This window comes from Pipra filicauda, unplaced genomic scaffold, assembly GCF_003945595.2.
Source record: "Pipra filicauda isolate LSUMZ 115617 unplaced genomic scaffold, ASM394559v2 scaffold102_size2360937_pilon, whole genome shotgun sequence".
NCBI lineage: Eukaryota > Metazoa > Chordata > Aves > Passeriformes > Pipridae > Pipra > Pipra filicauda.
In genome coordinates, this window is record NW_024103463.1 from 267,155 (window position 1) to 280,102 (window position 12,948).

At 40.3% G+C, this 12,948-nt stretch overlaps 1 protein-coding gene across 9 annotated transcripts in view; it reads left to right on the forward strand.

Moving 5' to 3' along the window:
- Positions 1-12,948, forward strand: part of DOCK3 (dedicator of cytokinesis 3) — a 190,896-nt gene that overhangs the window by 9,082 nt on the left and 168,866 nt on the right. For all 9 annotated transcript variants that reach the window (XM_027730440.2, XM_027729947.2, XM_027729618.2 and 6 more), the window contains exon 2: positions 10,651-10,734. In XM_027730440.2, coding sequence (XP_027586241.1) covers positions 10,651-10,734 — 84 coding nt within the window. The remainder of the gene's footprint in view (positions 1-10,650; positions 10,735-12,948) is intronic.

The window sequence follows — 12,948 nt, forward strand, 5'->3', positions numbered from 1 at the left end:
ACATGATGTTGATAGCACTGAGTAATGTCGACTTAAGTCAAGATTAGAAGAGGTAAAAACTCTTTAGGTGTTGTGCAAAAAAAAAAAAGCATCTTCAGTTTTTGTCATGCAAATACTTAGTGGGTTTTTTTTTGGTATTAGTAGCAAATAGTTTACAAAAAAAAAAATCAAAGTTCTTTTGGGTGGGTTGAAAGGTTTCTTAGCTGTCTTCAGATGTCCACAGAAAGTTCTCGTGTGGCAGACAGTATAGGTTAAAATACAGAGTTTTCAGCTAAGATGCAGGAGCTGGTGTGCTGATGAATATACTTTTATAAATCTGCCCTGTTCTTCCCTTCCTGCTCCTCATCAGAAATGAGCAAACTGACTGTAAATGCCAAGGTAACTTATATGTTAAGAACTTATTTAATAGTTAGACAGGAGGACTAAAAGTCTTCTGATGTAGTCAGTGTAAGATGGGATAGGCTGGGAAGTGCTGTGGGGTGATAGCTGTGGGTCTGTGTGAGTGTGCTCTCCTGTGACCAGCTGCACACCAGCAGGTTGGTGGAAGTATCATTTCCTCCTCTGAGGAGTCACTCTTGGGGCCACATCTCACAGTATGGGGTGAGAAAGGAGAGTCTGTGAGATCAAGGAAGTACAGACTGTAAAGAGGAGCACAGGGAGGTCTAGTTTGTGGACAGCTCCTGTCTAGGGAGTTACGGAGAAGATGGAGCCAGGCACTTCTCAGAGCTGCAGTGAAAGGAGGAGCAGGGGTGGCAACTTACAGTCAGGGACAGTGATTTCCACAGTGCACATGGTAGAGCCCTGGAGCAGGTTGCCTGGAGAGGTGGTGCAGTCTCCATCCTCCAGGATATTCAAATCTTGAATGATTTCTTATTTTGTTTCCTCGTGTTCAGCAGTAAAGTGTGGCCACTTCTGGCTGATGTTGGCAGCCTGTGGAATGAGCAGTGCAGAACAGTTCCATGCTCCTCTGGGCACTGTGGTCAGAGTTCCTCTCCTCTTTGCCAGTTAGGTATTGGAAAGAGGGGAAAAAGGTTTCAGAAACTGAAACAGCCTTTGTCTCTGTCTAAAAGGGAGAAAAAAACCTGCTGCATTCACTTCCTGCACAGAAGGAATGATGGATGGGTGAGGGATTTCTCTGTTGCCAGAGTGGAAGTTGAATGAACTGATGGAATAGATTTACAGGAAGGGGATGAAGTAACTGGATAGATCCCTGCAAAGCTGGAGGCTCAATACCAGTTCCTTAACACAGCAAAGGGAGTGGACAACACTGTGGGCTTTGGGTCTGTCTTCACTTCTGCCTCCTGCCACCAGGATGTGCAAAACTGTTTTAAACAGCTCGTGATTTTTGAGCCCAATCTCTATTTTTATCTTGGAGGGCAGGGGAAGGATGCTCGCAGTCTTTTGCTCTGCTGCTGAATGATCACCTTTCTTCTCAGGCATCTGTTTCTTTTTTTTTTTGCAGGAATATTTTCCTGGTGCTGGTATGACTCAGGAGAAAGAGGCGGTGTTGCTAGGCAGCGTGTGAGCACTTTGCAGATGCCATGTGATGGCAGTAAGCTGCCTTGGAATAATCCATTGGTGGCAGTATTCCTGGCTGAGGTTCTGTGCTGCACAAAGAGAGAAGCATCTCTGACAGGAGCAGATGCTGCCTAGCAACTGCCACTGCTCCCTGACCAGCCTGAGATACCTTCACTTAATTGCACTGTAATTTTGGCAGGAGGCAGAACCCAAAGTGTAACACGTTGCTTTCAATCCCAAAGTATATTTTCCTTCCTGGAGGTTTTGCGTGAAAGTTCATACAGACCATTAATAAGGTCAAAAAAATTTTGAGCCCTCTTCTAAATCATGTCTTTTGTTTAATCTCTCCTCTTCGATTGTAATGTTTGGATGGCTTTTAATCAGCTTTTGATAATCTTTTTTTTTTGTGTGTGTGTGTATTACATTAGTGCCTGGCAATTCCAATCGGATTAGAGCCCTGTTGTGTTGTGTGTACCAGCACGAGAAATGCCCCTTGCTTCAAAAACCTTGTGTTTTATTTGGGTAGTTGTTTTTTTTTTCAGGGTGCAAGTGGATATGTCCTCTCCTTCATGCCTAAAGTATTCATTTTGTCCATCTTGCTTAAACAGTGGAATGTTTTGGAAGGACTAGGCCCGGGGTTTGTTCCCTCTGTTCTTTGTAAACACACTTGCTGAATGAGGCCTGGACTTGCAAATGAAATCTGCAAGTCTCAGATTCGTTTCTGGCAAATAATTGAAACCCTCACCCACAATTAATCATTTAAATACTTGGAAGGTATATTGTGAAGGTGAAAGCATTCCTCTAGGTATCTGTAGAATAAAATGGCAATGTTTTTGTTTTAATTTCCTCGTGGTTCTGCTCCCCTGTCAAATATCATCAGAATCTAACTGTGAAATCTCTGAAGCTGCCAGGTTTAATCAAGCAGTTCCACCAAAAAAAATTTAATCATATTGGCCTTTAATTTTGTTATAAAGATGTGAGGGGTTTTTTCATCATAAATTATATATTTTTTATTTTAAATTATTAAACCCACAATTTTCTGTTTCCAAGAACTATTCCTTTTTGCTGGAGAAAGGTTTATGGTTCTGAGAGGGGCTCAGACTGGAAGGTACAGGAAGGTTTGGAAAGTATGAATTCAGTGCTGCCCGTGGGCGTGATTGTGCAACACAGTCGCCTCACAAAAAGGTGAAGCTCAATTTTGCCTCTCTGTCTTTCCCTCTGTGGGATGATTTGTGTCAGTGCTGCTTTTCCTGCACAGTCACAGTGGTGGGGCTTTGGGGACTGTTCCCTCTCTGCCACTGGGAAATATCAGGAATTCACGTCTGTCCCCCTTCTTGGAAAATACATTATTGAGCAAAAGTAGTTTAGAAAATTCCCAGACCATAAATCCCGTGGAGTGGAAGAACAGAAGTTGTTGGTTCACTCTGTTTTAATGCAATTCCCGGGGGCACTGGTGACTCAGGAGCACCGAACCCCCCTTCCTGTGGGGTCCTGGGGTGATGGGGGTGGTAAAAGTTGGTGTGGAAGAAAAACCACAGAAAGTGCTATTAAATACATATGTAAAATTAATACTGATAAAAACTTCTGCATTAGGAAGTCCCAGTCCACAGATGGCTCAAGTTGTGGGAAGCTTCATCCTTGCCCTGTTCTAATACCCTTCCTTTCCCTCCTTGTTTTAGCCTCCAGTAGGGAAAAGGTGTTGGATTTGGAGCCATCTCGGGTCTCACCTGATACAGTGACTCTTAAGTTACACAGAGCCTGTATTAGCTGTGTATTACAGGGAAGAAAATAAACTTTATTTTGTAAAGTCAACTTTATAAGCTGTTAAAACCAGCTTATACTGTTTGATACTAGACACTTTTAATAGGTGGATTAATATGAAAAAACATTTTAGGGAAAGAGACATGCTCAACATAATATTAGTTTATCAGCCTGGTGTAATTACCTTATTTTCTTAAATATTAATAAAATTATTTAATATTACTCTATTGTTTAATATATAATATTAATTTATCCTCTAATATTAATTTAATCTTTAATATTAATTTAATCTTTAATATTAATCAAATCTTTAATATTAATCAATTTAAATAAATCTTAAACTCAGGGATTGACTTGTTTTCCATGTTAACAAGTAATAGTGATAAACTCCTAGTAGCAGTTGAATACAAAATGCTTTCAAAGGACTGCAATTTCAGTGTTTGTTAGATGTGTTTACCCAGAGTAAACATGTACTCCCCGTTCTTAGCTGGTGTGATAGAGGTGTGAGCTTAAAATATGGTTATGTGTTATAAAAGTATCTATTCCAGCAGCAATGATTTCTATTCTGGAAGTGAAAATATGAGAAATTAATAATAACTTTTAGAAGCTCAATTTTATGATTAGGGAAACATAATTTAGCTTTGGAGAAGGAAGGGAGGACAATGTAAACATGGAAAGCTTTTGAGCTGATTTTATTTCTGAGCCCTCATTGAAATAAATACTTCTGATTGGTACTTTGGAAGGTGAGGAGGGAAAGGGCAGGAAGAGGGCTCTGTTCCTTTATGAAAATAAAGAAATTACTCATTATGGGCTGAACTGATATTATGTCTTGTAGGTAGAACAAAGATTTTTGTAGGCTTTACCAAAATGTGTAGAAATAGGTTAAAAAATGAGAAAGTATACAAGAAGCATATACCCATGTCAACTCACTGTGCTGCAAAGTCTTTTTATTTATATGCTAAGGAAAAAATGACGTTTCAGGGGAATTAGCAGCTGGATGCTGCATGTGGTTGGATTATGCTGGACAGTACTCTGGCATTTTCCTGTTGTCATCTTGGGTTTTCCCACTTCACCTAAAAATTGGGACACATTTCTGTTACTGTGGTTATCACCTAATTGACATCCACTGGAGCAGAAAAGTGATCTGTGGAAGCAATTGTGACCCAGGTGGGACAAGGGTGGGTAAGCTGGGACAGAGAAAATTGAATTAGAGGGCACTGTGAGAGTAAGATACATTTTAAATTAGACCACAGCAAAAATAAAACCAGCTCTGTTAGTTAGATGGGCAGCAGAAAGTAATAATGACACGCTTGAAATCTAATTTAGCATTTCTTTCACTGTGAATTTTATCCTCCTTTTTGCTGTACTAGTGTTCAGATGAGGTCACAAATCAATAGATAGGATGGGACAAAGAAGTTCAAGCTCCTGTGTGGGAGAGTTCACAGCAGTCCAGCCACTGAGTCCCTGACTCATCCTGTGTCCTGCCCCTGGCCAGGTGGTTACAGTCAAGTGTGGTGCTTTCCCAAGGCTCAGGTGCCTTTTGGGACAAGGCCTTGCAGAACTGAAGGTGGGACACATCCATTTATTTATCCCGTTGGCTTTTGAACTTGAGTGATATATTTAATTTTTATCACCCACAGCATCTTGTGAGGAGTCTCATGGTTTATGCACTGTGTGGAAAAGTACTTTATTCAAGTCCTGAGCTCTCTCTGCTGTTTCATTTGACACTGCTCTGCTTTTTGATCTGGAAGGGGTGATGAGCAACAGTTCCCTGTGCACCTTCTCTGCAACTTGTCCATTATCCTCTCTCCACCCCTTCCAGCCTTCCTGCTACAGGAGTCCCATCTTGGTTAACAATCATATAAAAGCTCTTCTGCAGTCCTTGCTATCTCTTGTCTCTCTTCTTTCTACCTTTTCCTGTGCTGTTCAGTCCTTTTTAGTGAAGTGTAAAGTTTTGACAAAGGGGAAAGAGGAAAACGGGCACATTGGGGTTCATTGGGAGTTTTATACAGTCCTGTGGGTGATGGGGTCTTCCCTTTCCCCAAGGCAACAATCTGGGTGATGGGGGTGGTGCTTGACAGTGGCTGAGCACTGAGATTGTGACAAGAACTCTGACCAACAATCCAGGGTTTCCCTCAGTGTGGCAATAGTGTGAGAAATTTTTCGTTCTTTAATTTAGAAAGATTCAATTACCTGTAAAACAAAGGAACTGTATCATCAAGGAAAGATTTATTCAGCAGGTGCTGGGTGTCATCTCACACCAAGCTCCCGGGGAGAAAAAGACTCCTTGGGTTTAAATTTTGTGTATTTTATAGTTCTACAAAATCCCACCCCCTTTCAGATCAGTTTTAATATATTCATTTCTGCCTAAAAAGGTTTTTTTTTCTTCTCCAAAAAGGGGCTTTCCCCTCCTTCCGATTGGCTGCGAGGCATCCCTTGTCAAAAGTTCTTAGCCCAAAGAAAAAAACCCCTGTGTTCAAAATTGGCCAAATGGCCCAAAAAAAGTTTTAATTTTTAGGAACTTTATATTTCCCTTATCCCAGCCTCAAAGAGCCCTGGCATCCGGTCCAGCTGGTAACTGGATACCTCACACCTTCGCAAGGCACCTGTAATTCTGGTTGTAATAAACCCCATATTTTTATTTCTCATAACAGTAAGGAGGAGATGGTTTTCTTGTATGTGAGGTGAGGATTGTTCATCCCTCATGGAACACCACACAGATGAACTGTGCCCTGTACATCTGCCAGTTTACTTGTGCTACTTGGGTCCATCTGCAACTCTCTGTGTTACCCTGAGTAACTGAAGTGGCTTCATAAACTTTGTCATTTCTCTAAATGATCAGCTTTTTTGGATCATTAGGAATACTTCAGACAGAAAAGGCTCCAACAGGTGCCTTTAGAGCTCGCTGGTCAGTCTGTGCTCACTAAGGCAAGTGGCTGTTTCTGTTTCCCATCTCTTTGCAGGCTGTTCATGTGCAGATGCCTTCCCACTTCATCACAGGTTTCTCCAAGACCTTTTGGCAGGGGCTGTTTGAGAACATATTTTGTAAAACCTCCTGAATTGTGTCAACTGGCACTTCTTTGTTCAGCCAGCCAGGAGCTGCTTTAGGTGTCTGACACGAGAGGAATCCGAAAGCTGGGCAGAGGTGCCTTGGCTGAACATGTCCAGTTTATCTTTGCAGCAGCTTCTCTTACTGGTGGTGACTTACAGTGCAGCTGCTTATACTGTGTCAGGCCATATCCACAGGCAAGGAAAACCCTTTAAATCTGTCCTCTCCTGGATCTTTGTCTTTCCAAACTGTTATTACAATGCCATCTGTTCTTATATGTTACATCCCCCAATTCCTTCATATTTTCTGGTCCAGAAAAGCTTGAGAGTAACTGCCTGTGTGAACTAGTTTGTGCCTTTCATATTAATAATATACAGAGGTGAAGAGGGAGGGATTTCTTTCACTATGGTACAATTTAAGTATCACAGTTCAGAGACTTCTGACTTGGAGATAATTCCTGGATCATATGGCATGTGGTGCTTTTTCAGAGCATTCCTCTTTGGCAGAATGTTGGCTTTAGCTGCTGGCAGAAATTACATTTCGTGAGGGGAACTGTGACCTCCTTATAGACCTGAATGATGGCAAGGGGTTTAATTTCTGAAAATAGATGTGAAATATTTCAGCAGCCCATCCTGGAGCCCAGGAGGGATTGGTCAGATCTGTTCCCTGGTTGGGTGGAAGCTTTGCTTTTTGCCTGTTTGCATGATGGGACTCGTGTGTCGTGGTGACTGAGGAGATGCCTCCTAGGAAATGGTGACTTACTGATTGAGGGGCAGTTTGCAGATGATCCTGTAGTGTGAAGAATTTCTCTGCAGAAAGGACAGAAGTCAGTTATCAGTTACCAGTTAAATAAAAGTTATTTTCTCCAGAATGGTTAAACTGTTCTGTATTTCTCATATGCACTTGTGATCATATTTTTCACACCGATAGGAAGAATTGTGTCCCTAAAAGGGACTTTATAAATAACGTTGTGTTGTATAATGCCATTTTTAGCTTAACACGAGTAACATCTGTAACTCTTGGGAAGTAACATTTGGAATTATATACCAGCCTATAAAAGAACCTCAAATTTCTGTGATTTTTGTCATAATAAGGACATATTTTTACCATTCTTTTTTATTTCAGAGATGTTAAATTTTGCTCCTGTTACACAGTTTAGCAAGATATGATTTGGTGTATTGGGCCAATTTAGTTGGATTCTTTAATTTCTCCAGACTTCCATTTAGTGTGGCTGGAAAGTCAACTACTCTTGAGATTTGACTTCTGTTATTTTGAAAATATCTATATTTCTACTCACAGATCCTATTGATTGATTACAAAAATTGTCAAACAGAAGAACCTTATTGATGGTTACAAAAGGAATTAGATTCTGTAGTGTTGTACTGAGAATGAGGAACATGAGGGGGTGTTATTTTTGTGTGAGAACTGGTTTCCTAATGGGATATGATCATGGAGGTTGTATCTAGAGCTGATGGGATCGGTTCATTTCTGTTCTGTGATTTTTGCCTATTTATTCTTTTTTTGAGTGAGGTAGACCAAAGAAAACAGCTTTGTCTATCTTATTAATGGAAGGCTCTTAATTCTGAAGAGCTGATTACATATTGATGCAGTAGAGTCCTTATATCAGATGTTCTTTGTGTGACCAGTAGAATCCTTTTAAAAATGGACAGTTTGCATCTGTAAACTAACAAATCTATTAGAATTACTTCTCGTAAGCCTCAATATATTGATGTCACCATTCTTGACCATGACTTTAAAATTTCTTCTATCAGCAGTTGAAAGAAGACCCAGTTCTGTCTTTCCCTAGTACTTTTCCCTGAGCTTTCCTTCCAAGCTCACCTGTACTGTTATACAACAGGCAGGTGTTTGATGGCCAAAGAACTCGTAGTTGCATCAAATCCAGTTTCTTTCCCAGCTGCATCCTTTAATCAGCAGTTTTCATGTAGGAAATGATTGCCATAGAAAGTCAGCTGCTGTTTGCTAATTCAGAATGTCTAATGCAGTGTTAATGTGCAGTCATGTTTTTCAGAGTAACAGTTACTTGTTGGGCTTGGCTGAATTCAGACCAGTCAGGTTGTTAATCCCTGCACAATTTGAAGTTGTCTACAGCCACTCACACCCGTGTGTCCCTGACATGGTGTCCCTGACTGCTGTCTCTGTGTCATCATCACTGGCATGTTCAGAGACACAGAAAACAGTCTGGAAACTGGCTTTAATATATTGTACCTGTTATTTCTTTTTAGAGTCTTATATCCAGAGTTGCTCTCATAAATGAATGGATCTTGTTAATGTGTTAACGTTCCTCCATTATTTTTTCTGGTGTTTCCAAAGGTAATTTTCCACCCAAGATCTTCAAAATTCCTCTATTTGGGACGTGCCTGAATTTTGTAGTCTTTTTGTTGTTCTGAATGGAAAAGTAATAGTATTTTACTGTAACAGTATTTTGCAAGACACCTCAGAAATAAAAGATTTTTGTACCTTCTTGTTCTGGCAAAATTCCCTATTAGAAAAAAAGAAAGCCTTTTCTGTGTTTGAAGGATTCCAGCTTTCTAAAATACTGGAGGGACAAGGAGGAGCCATTGGAGTTTTGGTTGTGTCTTGCCAGTTCATCGTTTTGCAGTTGTCAGTGTTCCTGCACTTCGGGAGAAGCTTTAAATAGTTTTTCTTTGGTTGAAATCCATATTTATGATTTCTTCATGGGTGAAGAATGACTCCAGAATGCTGACAAGCTCAGTGTTTCTGTCAGATTATGCTGCCTGCATTATTCCAGTCTGGAGCCAGTTGTTGTGTTTCTCCTGCCTCTGATGTAAACAAGAATTTAAAGCTCATTTAACTGGCAGTGACTTCTGCTGGGCCATAAGGGCTGAGAGAGCAGTTTAGGTTTGTTGATGAAATTCCTAGTTTTTAACTCTCGGATTTAAACCCTGCATTGAATCTCACAGTGGAAGTGCAAACACTGGATGCTGTTTGGTTCCCTTTGGATTTTGATTCAATCTCTTTCTCACTGGCCATCCGTGTGAGTGTTTGCCTGGTTCTGTGTAGTTTGTTCTTTCTTGCCCTTTCCCTTTATGTGTATGTGGTTGAAACCCTGTTTTATTTCAGTGGAAGTTTTGTTTATGCTTTTCTCATTGTTTCTTGGAAATGCAAGATTCCAGAAAACTACCTTGTGGGAGGTGGGGCAGGTGATGGTGTTTTCCAGTGTTCCTCCCCTGGACTTCAGGCTGTTAACAGAGGGGCTGTGGCCCATAAGGGACTCTTGGCTTTGACACAGAAGTATATTTATGGAGGAGATGATGAGCAGCTTCATCCTATGGGAACACCTTGAGCGTAGCTGGAGTGCTGGCATTCCAAGGGGAGCGTTCTCGTAGATGGGGAAAAAGGATGGTGCCCACTGGAGGTCACTATTTCAGCTCCTGGAATTCCACTTGTGCTCCAGGGAGTGTAGGTGACCTACAGGGTGGGCTCTGGCTGAGTGTGTATTTACCTGGAACCAGGTACTTGAATGATTGCATTCAATCTGTGCCTGGGGGAGTTTTAAATGCTGGTTCTGGGGGGAGGGTGGGACCTTATCTGCAACTCATGCTTTGTTTTGGCATGTCATGTTTGAGGGAACTACCCCTGTTGTATTTTGATAAATGTAGCTGAAGAATACACCACGATATTTTTTAAATTTATTTTTAAAATTGAGTTTCATTTAGTATTTTTATTGATTACATTAATACTTTTTAAACATTAAGATGGGTTCTTATTTCCCCTGGCTAATGAAAACTAGACACCTGGAAAAGTAATATGTGTATCATGTTAGTGCTTATGAAAAGCACAGATTCTTACGTATTCTTTCATATATCTACTTAAATATAATGCATAGTGTTACAGGATTTTTGCAGTGTATTAGTTGCACAGATGGTATTTGAAATAGTTTCAAGTTGGAGAGAGGTAATTCCTGGAGCTGAGTTCCTGTTGTAATCTCTGCAGTTTGGGCTGCCTGTTCCATTGGTGGCTTGTGGAGTAGAGTAAGAACTGTGAAACAAGGAAATCTTTGTATGGAATATAAATCAGAGGTTGCCGATTGAAGTGGTTACAAACTCTGCTTAATTTAAAAATATTTTAAAAGCTCATCTTTTATGATGTTGTTGAGCCTAATTTCTGATAAGGGTCGAAACAAAGATATCGGATGAGGAAAAGTTGGCTGACAGGTTTTCTGGGCAGCTATGTCAGAGCTATTTTTATGCAGGGAGTGAGCTAAAGGGCTATGCTTAGAAGAAAATTCACACAAAGATTCAAGCCTCATACGTCTCTCTCTCTTTTTCCCCACCCTCCAGTGATATGCAGCTTCCGAGGAACGGTTCCGCAGGGCTTGGTCCTGGAACTAGGTGAGACTGTCCAGATCCTGGAGAAATGTGAAGGTAAGTGTGGCACCCGAGGAGGAACCCCTTTGCTATGTAAGAACATAGAAATACCTTAATCCAGCAGATTTTAATAAGTTGTTTGGAAATCATGATGCATCAAATCAAAGCACTTGAATAAAACCTAATCTGACCCACTTTCCGTAGGAGAGGCTGAGTGCTGTTGGCACTAATCCAGTCTGATAGGGGGTCAGTGTGTTTTAAGTTAACCATCTGTCCAGAAAATCTTGAACCCTGACCTGATTGTTGTATTGTAATTGGGTCTTACACTGAATTTTCATGTTGTAAAGTATAGAATCAGTATCTTTTTTTACTCTGTTTTCTCAGTGTAGCTGTTATGCATTTCTGTTAAGTGTATTGGTGTTTATTATTTAGAAACATTGAATGGATAAATAATATTACTGTGAAATAGGTTAGCAATACTGGAAAGAAATGTAAAGAATGTGGGTTTAGTGGAGATTCCTTTGCATTTATCATCATGTGTTTTTTCACCTAAAGCAAAATGCCATTGTAAATTTTATAGTTCCTATGTGGCTGGAGATGTCTGTGTGTGAATAAACAGAGTGTCCTAATCCACTGCTTTATTCACATGAAGAGTGTGGTTGAAGTTGTGTGTAAAAGGAGAATTATTCTTCTCCTCCTACTCAAGCAAGTGGTGTAAAACATGTCTGTGGAGAAGTAGGTTGACAAGATACATACAGTATGAGAATGTGTTTCACAATAGTCTGAGGTAGAATAATGTGACCTTAATCCTGAACTGTTAAAACAAATTCAAAACCCAGATCCACAAACTTGAATTCCAAATTAACATTCCACAAAGTTGTGAATTTTTTTTGTGTGTCTGTTCAGTTTACAGTCATTTTTTATCTGCAGTGTTAATGTTGCTACACAGACCTCCTGCAGGCTCATCACAGACTGCTTTCCCTCTCTCATGCCTACAACTGTCTTTTGCTCTTGATGCTTTTTTCTTGTACTCAGGTGTTCTGTTTGGTTTTCCACTGACTTAGCTCTTCACAAGGAAGTTGCACCTTCCATGCTAATTTTTCTAGTGAAGTAGTAGCCTTTTCACCTACATTTGTAAAAGTTTTCTGTTGAATGAGAGTTTTGCAGTGCAGTAAGGACTCTTAACCATGGAGAAACATGCTGTAAACAATACCTGTACTATCATACCTGCAAATGGTCGTGTTTTTTAAAAAAACACTTGTGGTGTGATGGGTTAAGCTGTACTCAAGCACTGAGTGCTGCTTTTAGTTGTTCTTCCAGGTCTTGTGAATTAATACATGGTGCAGGCTCAGGCAAAAATTATTCCTTTGCATAGGATAGTGTAACTGTAAGGTAAAACAATGTGTGCTGTTGAAAGCAGTCATGGTATTTTCCAACCATTTCTGGGAATCAAGGAAACTTTTAAAACCCTGGGAGATAAAAGCACAATCTCCAGGCAGCAGGTTGCTTACAGAAAAGCAAAGGGCTAATCCAGCATCTCTTTACAGTGTTACAGTAATTAGGCTCTGAATATTTCCTTGGCTGGTAGTTATGAGGATGATTCCTCAAAAGCAATTCATGCCAGTCTTCAAACTGCTGAGAAGGGAGGCCCTCAGACAGTGTTTTTCTGTATGGGAGAAGGTGTTTGTACACCAGGTTTTGGGTGTGTGTTTTAAGCCCTCCATCCTGTCGTTTTGGTTGAGGTGTCTTTACCATGGACTTTATGTGTATAAAAAGATGTATTAATTTTGATAATAACATCTGGAACTCCACACTGTGAAACTCATCTGAATATTCAGATGGTCTGTGCTACAGCTCTTGCATGTGTGAATTATGCAAAAAAGCACACTAAATGTGTAAAGTAGGTTCTTAGAAGGAAAAAAAGCAGTTGCTTTTTAAGCATTCTTGTCTAAGTGGTTCTTTAACAGGGTTCTCTACTTCTGCAGTGTTTGCTGCTGATTCTTTTGTGTAGACAGGCTGGATAAAATAATGTTAACCCCCCCAAAATAAGGGTCAGTGCTGTGAGAGGCACAGAAGATCCACTGCTGTTTCAGCTTCACTTTTTATTAGAATAGTTTGTGCATAATTCTCTGCAGCAGGGATTTTACTGTCAGGGTTGAAAGGATTCACATACACACAAACCTTTTAGTGACGCGAAGTGTGATTTTGGAGACTCGCTGAGGAATTCAAGGCTGACAAAGATTCAAACAGGAGCTATACTTCTGAATGTGC